The 23,621-nt window shown below is 34.1% G+C and overlaps 1 protein-coding gene across 1 annotated transcript in view; it reads left to right on the top strand.

The window, feature by feature from the left end:
• The window catches only part of PTPRQ (protein tyrosine phosphatase receptor type Q), a 198,873-nt gene that overhangs the window by 55,803 nt on the left and 119,449 nt on the right, over positions 1-23,621 (top strand). Inside the window, exons 19-25 of the mRNA XM_073214156.1 lie at positions 1,155-1,275; positions 15,175-15,335; positions 16,023-16,168; positions 20,587-20,755; positions 22,163-22,453; positions 22,716-22,991; positions 23,354-23,505. Coding sequence (XP_073070257.1) covers positions 1,155-1,275; positions 15,175-15,335; positions 16,023-16,168; positions 20,587-20,755; positions 22,163-22,453; positions 22,716-22,991; positions 23,354-23,505 — 1,316 coding nt within the window. The remainder of the gene's footprint in view (positions 1-1,154; positions 1,276-15,174; positions 15,336-16,022; positions 16,169-20,586; positions 20,756-22,162; positions 22,454-22,715; positions 22,992-23,353; positions 23,506-23,621) is intronic.

The raw sequence follows: 23,621 nt of genomic DNA, 5'->3' as shown, positions 1-23,621 counted from the left end.
GAGAATACCAAATGAAAATATAAATACAGCTGTCACCATTATTTCTTAGCACTTATCTCATAAACCTTTTCCTGCTCAATACATTTTTTTGAAAATTATTGTTATCAAAGTAATGAAAACACACACACACATGCATGTATACACACACAACTGTAGCTGAGATTATTCAGAAGATTGAAAGGAAATTTAAATAATTCAGGTAGCATTTTTCTCTTATTGGAAAAAGTGATGTCGACACATGTTAATTTATCAATTTTAATGTTGCCCAAAGAGCTGAACAAATTCCCCGAGTATCTGTTAGCTGCATGAATTATAACTATAACAAAGAACAATGTTTTAGTAGTTTATACCCTTTTATATAGAGAGTTATATGCTAATATTTTAAGATATTCTATGCTGTTACACAGCAGCTGAAAAATGCCAATTTAAATGTTTTACCTGAAAGTAAACTTGGCTAACTATTTGCAGTAATTTTTTTAGTATTTATTCAATGCAGATTAGAAAAAGTATTCGAATTCTTATACTATTATGGTAGATTAGAAACAGACCCGAATTAGAATCAGTCTATATTTTTATTTATGTGCTACGTTGTTGTTTCCTTTGCAAACCATTCAATTCTGAAGACTCAGTGAACAGATTCTGATATTATTTTACAGTTTAATGACACAACTGAAATTGAGGAATGTAGTTTTTATTTGTGAGGTCAGTTTTTAACTGCTGTCCCAATTTTATGCTTATCACTTTCCCACTTCTTGGATGTCTGATTTTTTCCCACCTCTTTTTCTTGTTTGGGGAGCTTTTTAAACTGTATATTATATTCATTCACCCCAATAGTTTTACTTTAACTAGAGGATGATAAATTACCAAAATGTCTTGAACAGTAGGTGAATCACTGTGACATGTCCCTTGTTCTTTTTTCTCATGAAATATTTTTTTCCATTGAATCACAGAAACAGATGTTCTAACACCACCATGCAAAATCTTTTCTCATCTCATTTTGAAAGTAATCAGTTAGTCTCTTCTCCTCACGGAGAAAGGACCTTTACCTTACTCATTTACCAGAATGTTTATAATAAACACTTTGTACATTTCCCTTTTATCCTTTTCTCATATATGTTTAATGAAATGAATTATCCTATACCTTAACTTTCTAGCTCCTGATTCTCCCCCCCACGACTTCTCTGTGAAACAGTTGTCTGGTGTCACAGTGAAGTTGTCATGGCAACCACCGCTGGAGCCAAATGGAATTATCCTCTATTACACAGTTTATGTCTGGTAAGATTTTTTTTCTCTTTTGGAAATAGTTCTGAGAACAAGTATTAATCTGTAACATAACAGGAATGTAACTTTTTAATTTTAGAATGTGATGCTACATTAGGAACCTGATTATTAATAGGCTAGTTAATGTGCTTTTATTAAGAAACAAGTTTTTCCCATACTATGTAGAGGTCCAAGAATCGTTAAATAACATAATGCAATGTGCAGCAATTATATATTATGTGTAACTATACTAAATTTCTTCTCCTGAAAATCATTCACTGAGTAACTTAAATGAATACAAGAATATAATTTTAAAGTCTTTCAGTTTTACACAAATATTCTATGTCACTCTCTTTTTAAGTTTCCTTGAGCAGAATAATTTTAACTAAAATTTAATTGAAAGATATTTCTTCAGAGATGTCATTTAAGGTCAATTTTCCATTGAAATATAAGCAATGTATTTCTTTTTTCCTGACCATCTTTATCTTCATTACCTATTTATGGGTCAGTTGTGAAAAAGATGAAGTCCAATAGTACATCTCTTGTCAGTTAATTACATGGCTGCATTGCTCATGAAAAATCAGTAGATAAAAATCTTAACTTTACTCTAACGTAAATCCTCTTAAAAGGATTCACCAGTTATGCAATATATTTCCTCGTGGATTTTAAATATTTCAGCTCAAAAAATATAATTTATACAGTGTTTGATAAAACATAAACACTTCTTACTTTTATATTCCTAACTTGGAAGGTACAGCATTGAGAGACTATGATGTTTTAAAGAAATCTACTCTTTTTCCTAAAAGATTTTTTTTCTCCAATCTCTCTTTAACCCTTTGCATATTGCTCTTTAAAACTATACTTCCTGATTTCTTTGTGGCCTGATTCCTAGTCATTTTCCTTCTTACAGCAAAATTGGGAGTGACATGGAAACCTTAGTGGGAAGAGAAGTAGTGGGTAGAAGGTAACCATTTCTCTCTATTACCCTATTCACTCATTTATTCATTGTTTCATTCCTACATTCAACAATATTGAGAGAGTACCTAGATACCTGTGAACAAGACACACATATGACCCCTGCCCTCAAGGAGTTTACATTCTAAAGGGATAACTGGATTATATACCCACAAACAGAAACAAATGAGGAGAAGCCAGGGGAAAGAGGGCTACTTTTGTTGGGATGACTGGGGAAATCCTTTCTAAACAAGTGGCATTGAGTTGCAATCTGACAAGAAGGAGCTTATTGTGTGAATATCTGCAGGATGGGATTTTCCAGGGAGAAAGAACATCAACTCCATAGGCTCTGTGAAACATAACTTGGCATTTGGAAGACCAGAGAGGAAGTAGATGCTGCTGGGGTTAGAGACAGTTACACTGAGAGGGAAGAGGCACACAAAGGTCAGGGGCCGAGCCAAGGCTTTGGTGTTTCGCTTTAAGTATGATGGGAATTATTAGAAAATTCCAAGCACTTTGGATACCTTGGAGAATGAATTGTGCAGGTGGGGATAGTAGGTAGGAGGTATTTTATTAGTCTGGCAGCAGATGATACCAGCGGTGGAGGAGAGAAGTGGCAGCTTTTTGCTACAGTCAGGAAAGAGAGTTGACAGGGCCTGGTGATGGATTGATTGTGGAGATAAAAAAAAGAGAGAGAGAGATGTATCAATGACGACATCTAGATTTTTGAATCAATGGTGATGACTCCAAGATTTGTGACAGCACTTCAGCACTTTACTGAGTTACAAAAAAAAAGAAAGAAAGAAAAGAAAATGAGACAAATTAGTGAAAGAGAATCGTGATTTTCCTGGCTGGGGTTTCTAGCCTCACGTTGTACAGTATCTCCTCAGTACAATGATCATCGTGTAAAGTTCAGCTCCCCACTAGTGCCATTTCCCTGCTCTTTCTAGAGATTTCCCTTTCCATCTCACTTCCTAAGGTGGATTCTAGGTATAGGGAAGCCCACTAAAAATGGGATGAGGGAATTTCACGTCTATGATATTGTGAATCATCTCCGCTGGTTTTTGGCAATCATTCTGGTGAAAAGAACCAAGGTCCTTTTCTCTGTTTTATCTTTGATTCAACCTCAGGCCTGTTCTAATGTTTTTGCTCTTAATTTAGCATGTCTGCCTCAACCCTCAAGAAGCTAGATGCTCTTGACTGTTTTCTCTGCATCTACCTTCCCTGGTCCACACCCTTCCCTAGCTCTGGGGGAATCTGCTAGAGGAGCAATTAGTTTGCTGGGCATGGTAGCATACTGAGGACAGACACTTTCTAAGTGGCTAGTCATTTTTCTCTCCTTCCTGAGCAGAAGGAGTAAGCCTTCTGCGTTGTCATTCAGAAAGGGTTATTCTGAGGCACTGAGACAGAGAGAACCTGCTCCTTGGACCAGCTGGAAAGCTTCAGATTGCAGACTTGAGGTGGCTGGTACATGCCTCGCCCTCCAGGAGAACCAGCCTCTGGGGCTCTCGGGACTCTACTCCTGAGATGCATGATGAGAAAGTGGGTCTCTGGAGCTGTGGAGTGCTTTGCTATGAATTTTTAGCTGGGAATCCTCCTTTTAAGCTGCGGATACCAAGAGGCATACGAAAGAATATCATGATTGAATTCACATTCCCTGACTTTGTACCAGACAGAGTCAGGGGCCTCATTTCAAGACTGCTGAAACATAATTCTAGCCAAAGGCTGACTATGACACCCCCTGGATCATAGCAAATTCATCAAAACCATCAAGTAGCCAAAAGAAACAAAGAACTAGCCAACAATCTTAGCACTCCTGTGGGGGGGAGACATACTTGAGCCAGGGCTGCTCTACCATCTGTCAGAAAGGGTCTACTGACATGCTATTTGACTCTTGACTGCCTGCCTACAGTCTAGAGCAGTACAGAGAATATTATGTATTTATTTATTTTAACTGAGCAGACAGTACCTTGGCCTCCCCATTTAGAAAGTTCCACTGCAATAAACGTGATCCTGAAGTGAACATAGCGATGAAACTGTGCTAACTTCTCCGGTGTCATTGTTCCAAGGCAAAGTTCCATTGCAACTGCCCCACAGTCTGTTTTGAGTAAGGCATCCTTGTGGAAGACACACCTGGAATCTGACTGCGGGAAAAGTGACCACTTTACCCAGCGTGATCACTTAAAAAGCTTTCAATAACCATCCAGGGAGCCGAGTGTGGCTGTAACTCATTGAATGGCTAAGCCTGGGGAAAGCTATTGGAATGAACATGTGGATCTTTCTTTATTTGGTATGAAAATAAAGACTTTTTTAAAAGATACATAAATGTATTAAAACTTTGAAGATACTAAAAAATGTATTCAAGTCAGAGAAATCATTTCTTAATATATTAATTCTAGAAACCTAGGAGTCCCAGGGATTAGTTCAGAGGATACAGAAAGAGTTCCTCATAAAAGGTTTTAATATTATATTCTTTGTTAAATTGGTACTTGGGCACTTTTGGGGACATGGGTTTGAATCTTGGCTCCCATACTCAGTTATCTGTATGGTTATCTTAAAATGGTGGCTACAGTTAGCAGAATTTCTGTTTCGGGGGTCCCTATTTCTCTTGTAATTCTCTGTTTCAATTATTTTAGTTGCCCAAATGATTACCAAACTCTTTTAAAAACAACATCCTTGGATATTTGCTATTTTTAGTAATGTCTGCAAAATGCAAGCTGCCTATTATATGTGTTATACTGAGTGATTTCTCTCTTTGCCATGTTTATTTCTTTACAAAATAGCTCATTAGAAGAATGTCAATCACTTTATGACCACTATTGTGTGAGTCACATTGATTTGTCAGTGGTATGCTCAGAAATCTGCTTTAGTCTGCTGCATTTTAGAATGATCTGGAGTTTGCATTGTGAAATAACTTTTATCACCTATCCATACGGTAAAGTAGCATTTTTCCTCAGTTATATTGATAAATTATGCTTATGGATTTTCAAATGATTAACAATCCTTACATTGTTAGAGCAACCACCATTAAATAAATAACTTTCTCTTAGAGCACAATAAGCTCATTTTTTTAATACGCTGTAGGTTGAGGTGTGATATTCTAGTAAGCTGAAATAAGCTTATTTATTTACTTGATACAGATCTTCCTTGACTTATGATGGGGTTATGTCCTAATAACCCCATCATAAGTTTAAAATATTGGAAGTTAAAAATGCATTTAATATTCTTATTAAACATGACAGCTAAGCTTACCCTACTTTAAACATACTCAGAATACTTACATTAGCCTAGAGTTAGGTGAAAATCATCTAAGTACAAAACATTTTATAGTAAAATGTTGAATATCTCATGTAATTTACTGAATACTGCATTGAAAGTGAAAAAAGAATAGTCGTATAGGTACAGAATGATTGTAAGTGTATAATTTATTTATTCTCATGATCATGTGGCTGACTGGGAGCTTCCCAGCATCATGAGAGAGCATCATACTGCCTATTGCTAACCTAGGACAAGGTCATAATTCAAAATTTGGAGGTTTCTACTGAAGGTGTATCCCTTTCACATCATTGTAAAGTCAAAAAATCATCTGAAGTTGAGAACCATCTGTAGTTGAATTTAACTTGGGTTTGGCTAACAATTTACTTCTATATTATCAGTACAATTGAGCAGTTTTGTTTATCAAACTTCTAAGTGAATACCCTATAAGGCATAACTAAAAGACTTTAGAATGAAAGCAATGCTGAAAATTCTAGTTTATATACATTTTCTTAGTAGTAATTATGAATCAGTCTGACAAATGTTTATTATACTCTTAAAATGATTATAGACTAATTGGATATAAAATATGCCCATGTAAAATAATTTAAACATACTTGCTGAGCAATATATTAGGAAGTCAAACAATTCTAATACGGCTTTCTATTAAATGTCACTGGTCAAATAATTTTCCCTGTAACATAAAAGCATACCTTTGGGAATGGCTTCTGTATGCTAAGAAGTATGCCTAAGTCCTGTTTCTTCAGTTTTCTAAAATATTTTCACTGTATTAAAATTACCTAATAGTTTGAGTGTCTGATGTGAATCAATAATCAGAATGAGGAGGGGACCATTTAAAATTTCTTTGTCTTCATGTTTGAAATGAAGGTGGTAAAGATAGATTGATAATCAGAAGAGCATCTCAGCGGGAATACAGACCAATAGTCCTCCCTTACCTACAGCTTCGCTTTCCATGGTTTCAGTGGCCCACAGTCAACCATGGTCTGGAGAACAGAATGATCCTCCCTTTGAGTTATAGTCAGAAGGTCAGTGGTAGCCTAACCCTACATCACAGGGCCTGCACCATTCCCCTCACTTCACCTTATCACGTAGGTATTTTACCATCTCATGTCATTGAAAGAAGAGTGAATATAGTACAGTAAGATATTCTGAGAGAGAGACAGAGAGCACATACATATAATTTTTATTGCACTAAATTGTTATAATTGCTCTATTTTATTATTAGGTATTGTTGTTAATCTCTTACTGTGCCTAATTTATAAATTAAACTTTATCATAGGTATGCATGTATGTATAGGAAAAACCAGTGTGTATATAGGGTTTGGCACTATCGGTGGTTTCAAGCATCTGCTGGGGTTCTTGGAACATATTTCCATGGATGAAGGGGAACTACTGTACATGAAGTCTTGAAGGCAGCATGAATGGACTGTGTCAAGAAGTTGTTAAGTAGCATTGTAGAAATGGAATACTGGGGCCAGATTGAGATGATGAGAGTTATAAACATCGATAGAGTGGGTGATTGAGAAAAAGGGCACTCTTGATCATATTTAAGACTTCATTTTTATTTATCTTCTTTTATCACTTTCTGTTGGGGGAACAAAAAATAGGATACTGATTTCCACAATCTATGCAAATTTATGCAGAGGCCAAACATAGGCCATTACTATAGTTATAAATAATGAAGGTGAAGCCTTTCTGGATTATTTCCCAATACCTTTTGCATGTCTCTTCTGATGTAATATATCAGTTTCTTCTACAAGATTTTATGCTCTGAATGCATTTACTGTATATTTGCAGATATAAATGCATACATGCACACATACACCATCTGGCATACATACAGATGCAGATGATGCAGATGATATACAGATTATGGGAAATAAAGATAATTGCCTTATTTCACAGTCCAAAACCAAGAAATAGGACAGGAATATCATATATTTATTATTAAGTGCATTAACTGCACATACTTATGCTTGTTTATGTTCTGTGGTATTATAAGCATAAAATTCTTCCTATAAATTATTTTTAAAATGAATTGAGATTACTTTGATATATTTGTCTAATACATGTGTCATGAGTGTTTGAAATGACTGTGCATTTTATTTAATATACAAAATATGTTCATTTGATAATTCATATATTCAATATTTATTTTATTTTATTTTATTTTTTAGCTACTCCACCTGTTATTTTCTTTACAAAATTTTCTATTTTTCTCACATAATAATGCATATTTATAAATTTCTTGATATATTTCTAAAAATATTTGTTTTAAATTATTGCTTATATTAGTAGGTACAGACTAGTCCAGAGCTATTATAGTTTCCAACTTGAGTGTCATTTAACTAAAATTTTTTCCAATAAGAATTTTCTTTGTCTGTATGTCTGAAAATATTTCTGTTTGCTCACAGATGACTACAGCTTTGACTGAACTGAGAACGCTGTGTTTAAAATTGTCATTTTACTCTGAGAGATTTAATCCAGTGTCTTCTAGTATTCAGTGTTACTAAATAAAAGTATTGTCTAATATGGTTATTATTAATTACCAGTAATTTACTGAGCTCAGCTGCTTTCTGTATGCTATTTGGATCTTTATGTTGGTGAAAATCTGAAGCTTCACTAAGTTATTTCTAATACTGGTAATTTTATTTATTCAATTTATTGTGTTGGACACTCAATGTTTAAGTATTATTCTAGGTCATAATATAAGATAAAAAAGTAAATAAATGTATGTCATATGTTACACAGACTTTAATATTATTTATATTACATTTTTAAATTTAAATTTGTTTTGTTATATTTCACTGAAGTGTTGACATACAATTTTATATTGGTTTCAAGTATACAACATAATGATTGGATAGTTAACTACATTATTAAATGCTCCCCTCAACTAGTGCAATTACTATTGTCAACATAGACTGATGTTCTAGAATTATTGACTATATTCTCTATGCTATGCTTTATCCTTGTGTCTAAATTACATTATGACTGAGATTTTGTGCCTCTTTATCCCTTTCCCCTTTTTTACCCACCTGACCCCAACCTTTCCCCCTGGCAACCACCAGTTACTTCTCAGTGTCTGTGAGTCTGTTTTGTCTTGTTGTTTTTTTTTTGATTTCACATATAAGTGAAATCATGGTGTTTGTCTTTGTTGATTATTTGACTTGAGGTTTCTGGTGGTATGTTAAAAAACTCTGTCTTGCCAGTCATTTCTATGAGCACCTTAGGTGAAAACTACATACCAAGTCACAGACAGGCGACCTATGGCTATCCATGCTTTGCTGGACCTGCAAACTGTTAAATTCAAAACAGAATTGTTAACATTTAAAAATAAGTGGATATCTAGTAAAACTTCAGGTTCTTTGTTTCCTTTAAAAATCAGAATATTTTTGCCATATTCCCCATGATAAAAATCAGCTGGAGTTGAATAGAGGCTGTCTTTAGATGGAGCATTTGCTGTGCAGTCTACCGCAGTTTCCACCACAGCTTGCTTTAAATACAATCATTTTAGTCATTTATTTTGCCTGCATGGATTTTTTTACACCTTCAATTTGGGGTCTTTTTATTTTATTTTCACAAAACACACAGCTGGGAGAGATTGTGATTTCCTTGCCTTATAGACTCAGGGAGCAAAATATCTTGGGGTGCCAAAGAAAAGGGCTCAAGAGAGATGGTTGCAATAGCATTTGAAGAAAAAGATGTCCTCTTTCTTACTTATATTTTCTTATGCGTCTTTAACAATACCCTAAAGAGAAGAATATTATCCTCATTTTATAGTTTTGGAAACTGAGTCTTGATAAATTAAGGAGTTACTTAAGGTTACAGAGCTAGAAGATCATAGAGCCAGAAATTCGTACATTACTTCTTCATACACTAAGGTTTGTCTCACTTGCAAATCATGCTTTTTGTGCATTGTTAGGAATAAGGGTTATAATTCATCTTTGTTCTAAAAACTCAGCAGTACACTTAAAGGATTCGGGAAGTCTTAGTTTGATAAAAACATTTGTGATAAAGACTTACAGAGTTATAAATTAAGATTATTGCAGCAACAGATATGGGATATTTCTACCAAAAAAAATCCCCACTTGATATTGGCCTGAATTAACAGATGTACTGTATGCATTATGAGAGAATATTTATTCTGTTTCATGGGTGAACCAGTTGGATTACTGATGTCCACAGTTTAAACAATATATTGACAAAGTAGACCTTCTTCAAGGGAAGAGTATTGTGAATGGTGGACATAATTAGGATCAAAGCACATGAGCAACTGTAGAAAGAGTGGGAATAGGTATTAGTAAGATTCTTTTAGTTTTAAGTGACCAGACCCAACCTAAAGTGACATAAGTAAAAATGGGAATTTATTGACACATGTAGCTGGAACATCTAGGGTGTAGGAACTCAAATAATTTCAGCAGGTGTGGCTAATAGTAAGACACTTGGTGTGAAAACTCAAGATAGCTCTCCCTGTATCTTGAGTATACGTGCAGGAGGAGACAAAGCTGGGAAGGTGAACAAGCCAGACACAGGGATTCTTGAGGCTAGAATGAGGGATAGAGGAGGGAGAGGGTATGCCTCTCAGTATTGTATAGGGTTAAAAAAAATTTTAACCATGCACCCAAAGATCATACTCCTGGAGAAAACACTCTGAAGGCTGTCCACTAATCTTAGAATAAAATCCAAACTGAGGGATTCTGGCCTGAGGGATTGTGTCTACTCTCAGGGGATGAAACCTTTCTCCTCCAGCTCCAGCACAATGCCTTCTTTGGATTCTGGATCCTAATTCTTTCTGTCTGCTCCAAGACCATGGTTTATAAGTGTATGCTTCCACAGCTTCAACCTCATTCTCTTTAGCAACTTTTCCCTCTAATCTTATAAATGTCTTTTCTGCTAAATGCAAACAGACAAAACAAAATCAAGCCATATCAACCAGCCAATCAAACGATGATGGTAAGAACAATAGCAACAACGAATGAGTACTGTACTCTGATTCAGACTTCCTTTGACCTTCTAGGTAAGCTTTAAGATCATAGAATGTACAGCTTCTTATGCCTTGCTAGTTTGGGGTTGTTTAATACATCATCATTAGCAATTGATGCTACTCAGCTTTGCAGAGTAATTATTCTAGGGTAAGGTGCAACGTAAAAGAGCAGTTTTCTTAGAAAGGGAAAATTAGTGAAAATTGCTGGTTCACATGATGAAGGGAATGATTTGACAGAGTCAGGCAAATGGGTGTTGAAATTATTTTTGGAACTGGTATTTAGCAAGTGAAATATCTAGAATATTTACATATTTGCAGATTAAAGTTTTGAAAGTAAATTCCTAGGAACAGACAAGGATAGTGTATCATCAGGTTAGATGACCCACAATGGAAGAAAGTATCAATTGATGAAGATTAGAATTAAGACCATGACTTTTACAGGGTCTCAAACCTTATGTGAAAAATGGGGAAATAGTGTCTTCTCATGTGGTTTTGGTATTCAAGATTCCTTTGTAGGCAATTGTTGCTTAACAGGGTTTTGATGTAATAAGAGAGGAACAAAAAAGTGGGAAAGCAGAACAAAGAAAATGCTCTTATGCTATAGTGTTTCCTTTATGCTCTAGATGTCAGATGTGGTCTGTCTTTTGAAAAACATTATAAATTAATTAGAAATAACTTCATCTTAAATGCTCCATTAATCACATCCCAAGACATTTTCTTGGTGTTGCCAATGAGTGTGGATAGTTAGAAAAACTGTATTTGACATTTATTTAGAATAATTTTCAAGGTCATTCAAATTATTTTGATTTCTCAAATTCAAAAACACTTTGAAAATCTTCTAATAATTTTCTAGAATTAAATCACTAAAATGATTTCACTGAATTCGATTTGCTAATATTTTGTTGAGTATTTTTGCGTCTATGTTGATCAGGGATATTGGTCTTCAATTTTCTTTCTTTGTGGTTTCTTTGCCTGATTTTGCTATTAGAGTGATGCTGGCTTCATAAAATGAGTTTGGAAATATTCCCTTCTCTTGTACTTTTTGGAAAACTTTAAGGAGGATGGGTATTAGGTCTTCTCTAAATATCTGATAAAATTCAGCAGTGAATCCATCTGGTCCTGGCATTTTGTTCTTGAGTAGTTTTTGGATTACCTATTCAATTTCACTGCTGGTAATTCATCTGTTCAGATTTTCTGTTTCTTCCTGGGTCAGTCTTGGAAGGTTGTATTTTTCTAGAAAGTTGTCCATTTCTTCTAGGTTATCCAGTTTGTTAGCATATAGTTTTTCATAGTATTCTGTAATAATTCTTTGTATTTCTGTGGTGTCTGTAATGATTTTTCATTTCTCATTTCTGATTCTGTTTGTGTGTATAGACTCCTTTTTTTTCTTGATGAGTCTGGCTAGAGGCTTATCTATTTTTTTATTTTCTCAAAGAACCTGCTATTGGTTTCATTAATTCTTTCTATTGTTTTATTCTTCTCAATTTTATTTATTTCTTCCCTATTCTTTATTATGTCCCTCCTTCTACTGACCCTGGGCCTCATTTGTTCTTCTTTTTCTAGTTTCATTAATTGTGAGTTCAAACTCTTCATTTGGGATTATTGTTCTTTCTCGAGATAGACCTATATTGCTATATATTTTCCTTTTAGAACTGCTGTCACTGCATCCCACAGAAGTTAGGGTGTTGAGCTGTTGTTTTCATTTGTCTCCATATATTACTTGATCTCTGTTTTAATTTGGTCATTGATCCCTTGATTATTTAGGAACATGTTGTTAAGCCTCCATGTGATTGTGGGTCTTTTTGTTTTCTTGGCATAATTTATTTCTAGTTTCATACCTTTATGATCTGAGAAGTTGGTCGGTATAATTTCAGTCTTTTTAAATTTACTTATGTTCTTTTTGTGGCCTAGTATGTGATCTATTCTGGAAAATGTTCCATTTGTACTTCAGAAGAATGTGTATCCTGTTGCTTTTGGGTAAAGTGTTCTGTAGATATCTGTTAGGTCCATTTGTTCTAATATGTTATTCAGTGCCTCTGTCTCCTTACTTATTTTCTTACTTGTTGACCTGTCTTTTGGAGTGAGTGATGTGTTGAAGTCTCCTAAAATGAATGCATTGCATTCTATTTCCCCCTTTAATTCTGTTCACTACTGCATTATCACTAGTAATAACCAAAGGAAAAATGAAGAGAAAGACAACCCATAATTTATACAAAATGTCTGAGCAACTATGATACACCCAGATTAGGCAAGTATAAAAAAAAGAAATATATCATCATTATTTACTTATGCAAAAAAATTCAAGATATAAAAGAATACATACTTTAATAAAGGGAAATAGACTATAATGGAACACATAATCATATGATCATATTTTAAACTAATAAAAACAAAACAGATTTTTGATACAAAGCCAACTAGAGCCCAAAGTTACAACTGATAATGTCAGTGCCAAAGCGGGGTTCTCGTTCAAGGGAGGGGGTGACCACCTGAACGGCAGGATGGCTGTCTGAGCTCATTCATCTGGGGGCTGAGAACTCAGGCCTCCTCCCAGAGCTTTATGTGTATTTCCTCCAATCTCACAGGAGCACAAGATTCAGGCTGAGTCAGACCTGTAGAGAGCATCACTTCTGTCTTTCCTTCTTGGTTCTGTTACATGACAATCTCTCTCTTAAGTACCTAAGATACATTCTAAACTTTTATTTAATGTTGATTTTTAAACTGAAGTTCATGTTCAGCTATTTTACCACCTTAGTTATTAACATATCAGCAACAGTTCTAAACTCCAAAAGAACAACAGACAAACCTCAAATGGTCAAGACATATTAGTATCTGAAAATTTTTTGCTAGCTCTATTTTGTCTCTGGAAGTAAAACAGGGTAGATGCAGAAACTATATATATATGCTAAATGAGGTGAATGACTGGATTTTGTTTTTCAGGTAGTTTATAGAGACTACCTTCTTTTTACTGAATATCTGGATATGTGAGACAAAACTTATTTCAATCTGCATTTTCCAGGAAATTGCCTTGATTCTACATTAGCAACAGAACATAATAAGGGGCTTTTGTTATTGTAAGCAGATACATATCTGCAATATTTTGTTGTGAATATGAGGACAAAAAGGTAATAATACAGGGCAGCAGATAACATTTGAAAAATATGCTTGAATAGGAATTTTTAAAATAGATAAATTGCAATTAGGTTACTTTAGCTAATTTTATAGCTTTAAAGATCTGACTGGATCAGCGCTATTGTAGTGTTCTGATGATCTGTGAGCAATGACAAGAGCAGAGAATTGGGTAAAGTTTCTATGACATGGCATCTTTCTCTGAGACTAATAGCCACAACATTAAGTTTTAAAAGCCCCTCTCCTGTGGTCTCACGGAAGTCAGAGAAAGCTTTCCCTGCTGCTTCTGAAGAAGGATGTCTGAGGAAACTACTTCAAATTGCTAAATAGCCTGGCTAATCTAGTCTGTCTCTAATCGCATACTCTGAATCCACATTTTTCTCACCACGGTAAACTTTCCGACTGTTTTTCAGATAACCATACATACATTTGAAGTGAATTGACACTTTTGTAATGGTAAAATCATGGCTGAAATGTATGCTTTATAGATACCTGTAATTCACCTGAAATCCATTATTCCTCTTAATGATTCAATAATTCGAGTATTGCACTGGAAAGAGCATTTTATATTCAGAGGGAATATCCATCTGTTTCTTTGATGTCTTGTATTTCTAAGGGAGAAGAAAAATGAGATTGCATGAGATATATACTTTTCCTGTGAGGTTGATCATATTTCTTTATTTAAATTCTTGAACACTTAATTTTATTGCTCTTAAAATTTAAATTTGTTTTTAAATACAGACTTTAGAACAACTCTATATTTACATTCATTCCTTAGATTCTAATTTATATCCAATTCAAAACTGTGGAAACTGAACTAATGACTAAAATAAAATAATTGTAGTGCCATAATACCTAACAACATTTTGTTCTTTAAACTTTTTTTCACTCTTGGAATTTCAGTACTTACTTGGAGAGATTTTAGTCAATATTTATTTGACTTGTTTTGTTTCCTGGAATGACATTTTGAAATACTTCTACGATTTTAATTGGTTGAGAGATGTGAGCTGTGCTTTTGTCTTTCCTGATGTTACACATACATTATTTTCAACCTCATTTCTGATTAAATAAACAAAGGATGACCCATAGGCTTGCTATTTAAGGTAATACTATTCAGATATTTACTATTTATTTATTTCAATTGACCTAAAGGAAATATTACTCTTGTACAATCTATGAAACATGAGTTTGTTTGATAAATGGTATAAATAAGATTTTGCCAATACATTTGAACACCTGAAATATTGGGGTGGAAAGGAACACTGTATTTACTTTGAATATATAGTATTTCTAGAGTCCCACTGAGATCAGTCCAGGGAAGCTCTAATATGAACATCTTATTAACACTTGGTTGGATTACTGAAGATGCTTGAAAACAAAAAAGTTTATTTATTGAATTATTGTGAATTTCACTCTTTTCTGCATTTCAGGATAAGTGGCATCTTTATAGGTCTGGATATATAGATTTTTGTGCATAATTGTTTATTTTTAATAGGCATCTACTTGTACTCAGTGTATATGTAATGTTTAATAGTCAATTGGACAAGCACTCTCTTTTTTTCTCTCAGGAATAGATCTTCATTAAAAACTCTTAATGTAACTGAAACATCATTAAAGTTTTCAGATTTGGACTATAATGTTGAATATAGTGCTTATGTAACAGCTAGCACCAGATTTGGCGATGGGAAAATGAGAAGCAATATCATTAACTTTCGAACACCGGAGGGAGGTAAGTTCTTACAGGTGAAGGCTGAGTGAAAGGACATCCTTCTCAGAAAAAAATAAGTGTTGAATACTAAAATGTATTATTATGCCTAATATCTTCCATTGGTTAGATGCAAAACTGCTTTTTGGTCACTTGGTAGGTGTGTAATATTGGGAAAGTTAATTAATCTCTTGGTCTCAATTTCCCATCTTTATTATGGGAACAATACAGTACCTACTTCACAGGGTCCTTATGACAATAACATACATTTGTATTCGTAAATGAACTCAGCACAGAGGTTGACACTTGTAAGCATGTGTTTGTTAAATGATAATTAAATGCATAAAGTCAGTTCTCTACTTTTGTCCCACATTATTCCATTTTAGAATTTCATATTATATGTTCTATATTAGAAAGTTGTTATAATGTTTCAAATCTAGGGCAGTAGGCAGGTTTTAGAGCCAGGATAGTGTTTTATGAATATGAAGTCCGTCTTTCCCCACTTAGGTATTGTTATAAAAGGGTTACAGAGATAGCTCCATGAGCCTTATGGATTTCACTGCCAACTTCTAGTTAGATATTATTCCCAATTTAAGTGTTTTTGTTTAGAAAACAATTATTATCACTTATGAAAGGCAGGTAAAATTTGGAATATTTCAGATTTTTTTTGGACCACAAGTACAGTTTTTTGTTCCATTGTTTGTTTTACAGCACCAAGTGATCCTCCCAAAGATGTTCATTATGCAAATCTCAGTTCTTCATCAATAATTCTCTTTTGGATGCCTCCTTCCAAACCTAATGGGATTATACAGCATTATTCTGTTTATTATAGCAATACTTCAAGTACTTTCATGCAGGTAAGACCTGAGTGGTCTCCTAGTTTTCTCAGCCTTCAGTTTTATTGATAATGATATAGACTTGGCATGGAGAAAAACATTTATCTTACATTAATAATTATGCATTAGACATTTACAAAACTCCCATTGACATAGAATAATGTGGTGGAGAGATGTCAGATACCTTTTAATCTATCTATACATGCTGACACACATATTTCTATATCAGTTTCAAATGTTTTACAAACAATGAAGCTGCCATACATTTAAAATTCTGTGTGTAAATATGGCCCTCAAGTCCACTCCTCCAAGAAGTGTTCTTGGTTTCATTTACCCTCAATTCTTTCTCATCTAAAAAGTTTTTCCTTTTAAATTTGTGTACAATATAAATAGTTTTCATTCTTGGATGTGTTTGTGCATTTTTCTTCAATTTAAAAAATGTTTTCAACTGTTAGCAAGAGCAGTTATTATTATTATTACTATTATTATTATTTAATGTTACATATAATGAAACCACTAGGAATGTGACCCTTTACCTTGAAGTGGGCAAGGTTGAAGCGCTGTACAGTGCAAAAATGGGTACTTTCTGGGATACGAATGATACTAGTTATGAAAATAGTTAAATGCACTTCATTTAGAAAAATATTTTTAATTTATTCAATAGAATTCCTTCATTTCTCCAACGGAAATCTTTCATAGAACTCTAATATATAAGAAGGGTAAAATTGGAGTGGTTGTGATTGAATCAGGAATGGGAACAGTTAGAATGTAATTTGGAAAATAGTAATTTAGAAGAAAAACTACAATCTACAGAATATGTATCTTACTTGTAGAAACTGTTGACTGCATGTTGATTAGGACTGTGGCCATTCCTTTTCTTTGTATCCTTTTGAGCAGAAGGTAGAGATAAGTCTCAGTAATTTCCTTTTGTGACTGACAACCCAAACTTAAGCATGAGAGTTGGTTCTTGTGAGCCACAGATGTGTTCATTATGCAAATCTCAGTTCTTCATCAATACTTCTCTTTTGGATGCCTCCTTCACAACCTAATGCGATTATACAGGGACTGGGGCCTGACTTGCTTTCGTGTGTCAATAGGGCAGTTCAGGACGGTGAAGAGGGTCGGAGAGCAGGACTTTGCCATCTTCTCAGGACAGCCCAGCAGTGAGATGAAGTCACGATGTTGGCTCGGTCTTTACATTCTATTCAAGGCCCTTGAATAGTGGAATTGTACAATTAGGACTATTTAAAACTTCCTGCCAAAAAGAAAACTGGTATACACAGGACATAAATATACAGATACAAATGTAGTTATAATTTTTTTAACAAGTGCCTTAAGGAAGGAGCAGAAGGGAAAAGGGGGGCCCTTTTTGCTTTCTCTCTACTCTGTACATCAAGCATTTTTTGATAATTTTTTTTGTTGGGCTCTACTTGTAGTAGAGAAATGGGATTTGTATGCAATTTGCTATTTTTTACCACAATGCTATTTACACATTTAACGATGTGTCATTATGTTCAAGAGGCCATTTGAAGTGCAGATTTTTCTTCTTTCATGGATTTAACAAAAATATTGCAAAGTGGTGTCAGTAGTTTTGCATCTTAGTAAAGGTTTTGCCTCTGTAGAATTTACTTTATGACTTATACATAATTCTGGTTTGGTTCTCTTTCTCCAAACTTAAATAATCAAGTGTAAACATCTCTGTGGCTTCAATATGATCTTGTGAACTTACTGTTCGACCTGGCTATATAATTCAATCCCATTTTCAATTCTCTATTTTAGAAAATGTAATCTTTCATTAAGTAAAACTAAGAATGCTTCCAAGTGTGACAGCTGCAAGAGGGCACAGGCTAATGATGTTAAAATATTTCTCATATTGCCAGAGTTTCATCTGTGCTTTAATGTATTTCTAAAGTTAATGTTAAATATAGCATCAAAATCTTCACTACCTAATTTTCTATTTGGTATTGGTAGATCAGAAGAAATCCTCAAAGTAAAAAATTATATAGCAGAATAAATATGTAGCTTTATCTTGTGCTTCCTCCTTCCCATAGAACTTCACAGAGTGACATGCATGGTACCTCATAGTCCCTCCTGTCTTGTATTCCTGGTGTCTGCTACCTGTCTTAGCTCCCTTTCGCCATAGCAAACAACTGGAGGGAAGGGTCGTGTGACCTTATCTTTCCATCCCCTAAAGTCCTCTGGTACTGTATCACACATAGACTTAGTGCTCAATAAACGTTTACGTTTTAATTGAAAGAACATAAAGTTATTATAATAGCCCATCATTATTTTCAGTCATAATTTTGGAGCACTTGAATCTGTCATGACGTGATCTTCCTTCTAACCTTGGGGAAGTCAATTTCTACGACTGTTGGCTGCCCACCTGGCTCTTCCTTCAGTACTGCACACTGGGTTTTGTATACACTGCATTAACTCTTGTAAATTTTAATTTTTACCCACTTATATCATATATTCTCAGTGGGCCTGATGTAGTGTCTTACTGTATTTAAAAAGTGCTAGGTGAGTACTGGTTGATGAACCAAATTTGGAAAGCTGTCACTGAAGAACTTCTGATTGCATTTATACACACCACGTAGTAAGCCTTAATTAGGTAATTTGAGCTGAAAGACTCAAATTTTAAATAAATAGATGAATGAAATAATCAGATAGATAACTGATCTAATTCCAAATTTGTTACATGACTAAGCATGCTAAGTCACACATTCACAGGAATGACTTCTGGGTGATTCAAAATAATTCATTAATAGTCATCAAGGTCATGGATAGTCAGAATAAGTTCTGTAACAAAGAAAAATTAAAATTTGCTCCATAAAAGCTACATTAATATATTTTTTCATAACTTCCCCATGACTTATTTAATTTATAACTGGCATTCTGTTCCTTTTGAGCACCTTCACCCATTTTGCCCCACTTCCCTTCCACATACTTCCTGCAACTATCAGTCTGTTCTCTGTATCTGTGAGTTCACATTCTTGTTTTTTTGTATGCTTTAGAGTCAGCAGATAAGTGACATTATATGATACTCGTCTTTCTTTGTCTGACTTATTTCATTCAACACATAATGTCCTCAAGGTCCATCCATGTTGCCACAAATGACAAGATTTCCTTCTTTTCTTATGGCTGAATACCTATGTTAATATTTTTAAGAGATACTGTGTATAAGCCAGTATTCCATGTGTAAAGTAGATGTGTGTGGAGAATATGTAAATTCACAGGTCATATTTTGTGTGAGATTGGTATCTTGTCTTAACTTGTCTGTACCTAAACAAGTTACCTCAAAATTAAAGTAGATCTTTTCTTACACTCACTATTCCCCCCCCAAATTCTAACAAAAGATCCATAAAAATGTGTTGAATTTAATTTTTGATACACAGCAGAACTATCCTTGACTATAAATTTTAGTCAAATTGATTATCTTATGCTATTCATTTAAATGAACTAATTACCATTTATTTTTTTTAATTGTGTGCCATTTGTGGTGTTGTTTTATGTGCTTCATATCATCTAACCCTCAAAAGCTCTCTACGAAGTGGAAACAATTATTCCCATTTTGTAGTTGAGGAAGGAGAAGTTTTTAGATTAGGTGATTTATTCAGGGCTACCCCCACCAGAATTGAATGTAGGTCTCTAGGACTCTAAAAGTTGTGTGTGGATTGGAATGATCAACATTTCTCAGTGGAGTGGACTTTATTATAAAGTTATTCATACTAATTGCCTACGTGATTTTTTCAAGTCTATTTTCCTTAATTTTAGAATTAATTTTCTTTGTGTGTTTTGTACTTAAAATTTGATCAGAAGGATTTGATTGCATAAATTCCCTAATCATCAAAAAATGCCTTGGGAAAAATGTAACTAGGAGTCAGACAAAAGAATATTAAAATTTCTCTTATTCTGCATAAAAAGAATGCATCCCACTGCCTCCCCAATTCTCCCCATGGCTGTAGAAAAAAAAGACCTATTACAAATGAATAATAACCATTTCAGCACATAGACAGGTGAACACTTTCAAAATTCCTTCATCAATAGGAAAAAAAATTTAATTTTTATAATATTCCAAAATGTTTAAAAATCTGTAATCAATGTTTCAAAACATACTTGAGTGTTCTGCAAGGACTGGCCCTGAGCGGTAGAGCTGCCATATTTTCAGTGGGTCACTGGACTTTCTCCATTACTGAGCTCCGAGCTTCTACTCTCTTCTACCTTGTATGTTGCTTTTATAAACTGCTACCACCTCTTCCTCTTTCAGTGCAAACATATTTCCAGTTTAATTACTGCAATTGCTCTGTGTTGATTTTACTCACAAATTAACATATTAAAATAATAAGAGACAACCAATTCATGGGCAATAATTCTTTTGAAGTGCTCATGTATACAAAATCTATACTCTGAATGATTAAAACAATATGTTTATTTTTCAGAATTTTACACTCCATGAAGTAACCAGTGAGTCTGACAATCTGACCGTATCTGCAATAATAGATAAACTGGCAATATTCAGCTACTATACATTTTGGGTAACAGCAAGTACCTCAGTTGGAGATGGGAATAAAAGCAGTGACGTAGTTCAAGTATACACGGATCAAGACCGTATGTAAACAAAAAGCATATATTAATCTTTCGTGGGATCAATTTAAAACTTTATAATAATTTCAGAATCTTTTTCCATTTGTAGGTATTGGTAGTAAAATCTATATTTTACTTAGGAGCATTTAACTAGTCATTATAGAAGTTTGAAAATGCATCTCGTGTAGCTATTAAATTATTACAATAATAACAGCTTTTCTATTCATGACAACTGCTACCATCAATTCATGAAAATTCTGTCACGTTTATTGCTTCAAAAAATGTCACAGCTGTCCAGTTATCGGCATGAAAAATACTGCTGCATACATGGACAGATTTTCCAATACTTAATATCCATTCATTTTAGGAACTATGTTTTTTTTTTCTTGAAGCACTTGTTTCCTTCTCATTCTTCAAATCCACCTAGAGCTCTATTCAGCATCTTTGTTCTTATTGCATCTGTGACTAATATACCCAGAAGGTCTTTTTTTTTAACCCCAGAAGTTTCTTGAATGCAGCTTCAGCAGATTTCTCTTTGTGCTGAATTTTCAGAAAACTATAATCATTGAAATTGCTTATGTTTTTTAGGATTCAGCTTCAAGTGTACAGTGATACCAGGGTCACTGCCTCTATCTTCTTGTGGTTGTTTCTGTGGTGCATTTATTTTTTCAAAGACTAGTCTTTCATTGAGAAATGCTATGGACCTAAACTTCTGCTGAGAGTGAAAGTCTATGTTTATTGTCTAAAGATGATAAATTGACAGACATTATAAGTATGCTTTCCTTCTTGTTGGAACAATCTTTTACGTAGTTTACACATTAATCAGCAGAATGAGCTCTGATAAAATACGTGGAAATAAGTGTTTCAGAGTTTTCACTAAAGTGCTTGGGGATTATGAGCAATCAGTATCATTTCAGACATCCTTTAAATGCAGATCTTCGCCAAGATTTTCACCAGCCTCTACACTTTATCAGTCATTATTACATGCCACGAATGCTAAACATTTACTGTGCACTGTTCCAGCTTAGAGGTCCCAAATATCCTATATGTATGACAAGGATGAGCTTTAGAAGAAAGAAACTAAAAATATTATTTGGACTTTAAAAATTATCAAAATATTTAAGTACGTGAGTAGGCATACACACATACATGTGTATATATGTATGATCTCTATGGTGTAGGAAAGACGAAAGAATACTATATGAAACAATTCTCACAGGTGTTAAAGATGACAGAGTTTATTTTGAATGGTTTATAGTGTAATTATTTAGAAGACATTTTATAATATGTTTACAACATCTGCATTTAAATAAGGTAAGAACAGAGGATATAATAGATGCTTTTTGAGCAATTATCCTCAGTTTGTGAACTTAATTAAATGTTATTTAGGGTGACTGATAATTTTTGTATTTTGCACATTACCTATCCTAGTACCCGAAGGGGTTGTTGGAAACCTGACTTACGAGTCCATTTCGGCAACTGCAGTAAATGTAAGCTGGGGCCCGCCATCTCAACCGAATGGTCTAGTCTTCTACTATGTTTCTCTAAGCTTACAGCAGACTCCTCGCCATGTGAGACCACCTTTACTTACATATGAAAGAAGCATGTATTTTGATAATCTGGAAAAATACACTGATTACATATTAAAAATCACTCCAGCGACAGAAAAGGGATTTTCTGATACCTATACTGCCCAGCTACACATCAAAACTGAAGAAGATGGTAGGCTGGATCCCATTATTGCCTATTAATCAGATTGGTGGTGTTCCCTTATTCACATTGTTTTCTGATACAAAACATTATTCTTAAGCTTGTATAGATTCTGTTTGTTCTCATGTAATTAGCCTTTCAATAAACACAACAACCTCTACATTGCTTGAATTAAATAATCATCTGCTAATAAAAATTAAGTCTCGTTGTTAAAGCCTCTTCTTTTTACGTAATTCCCTTGTGTTTCATTTAATATTCTTTTTTTCTTTTATAGTCCCAGAAACTTCACCAGTAATCAACACTTTTAAAAACCTTTCCTCTACCTCCGTTCTCTTATCATGGGATCCCCCAGTAAAGCCAAATGGTGCAATAATAAGTTATGATTTAACTTTGCAAGGACCAAATGAAAATCACTCTTTTATTACTTCTGATAACTATGTAATACTGGAAGAACTTTCACCATTTACACTCTATAGTTTTTTTGCTGCTGCAAGAACTTTAAAAGGACTCGGTCCTTCCAGTGTTCTTTTCTTTGACACAGATGAGTCAGGTAAGCCAGAAGCCATGCTTCTTCAATGATTTTAGTGTTGCAGCACTTGATCTTTTTAAGGAATACCAGGGAAAATGAAAGGATATTTGATTGTCTATTTGGTAACAAGCTTGTTATTCATCTACTTTGCTGAGCAAATTTTTTTAAATTCAAGCTTCAAAATGAAGTGTTGGTTTAAAGCTACTTTGGAACTATGAAGTTCCAAGTAGGAAAACAAAATTACTTATGCTATTTATTTAAAGAATTAAAGCATGATCATTTTAGAAAGTTTTCTTAGCCAGTGTCTTCAGGAAGCTAGAGTCATGATTTTTTTGATGGTAAAAATGTTATGAATATAAGTTTTATAATGTGTTTTCCTGCAGTGCCTTTAGCTCCTCCTCAAAATTTGACTTTAATCAACTATACTTCAGACTTTGTGTGGCTGAAATGGAGGCCGAGTCCTGTTCCAGGCGGTATTGTTAAAGTATATAGTTTTAAAATTCATGACCATGAAAATGATACTGTATTTTATAAGGTAGGTTGGTTATAACAGTGTATGTTTATTTCAAAAATTCAGAAATTGAATTACAACCTTTTGACATACAGGGGGAAAACGGACCACTTTAAATTAAACAAGGACCATCTTTTTTA

Source organism: Manis javanica, chromosome 10 (genome assembly GCF_040802235.1).
Source record: "Manis javanica isolate MJ-LG chromosome 10, MJ_LKY, whole genome shotgun sequence".
Lineage (NCBI taxonomy): Eukaryota > Metazoa > Chordata > Mammalia > Pholidota > Manidae > Manis > Manis javanica.
Note: the sequence above shows the minus strand (reverse complement) of the source record. Positions and strands in the feature narration are given on the sequence as shown.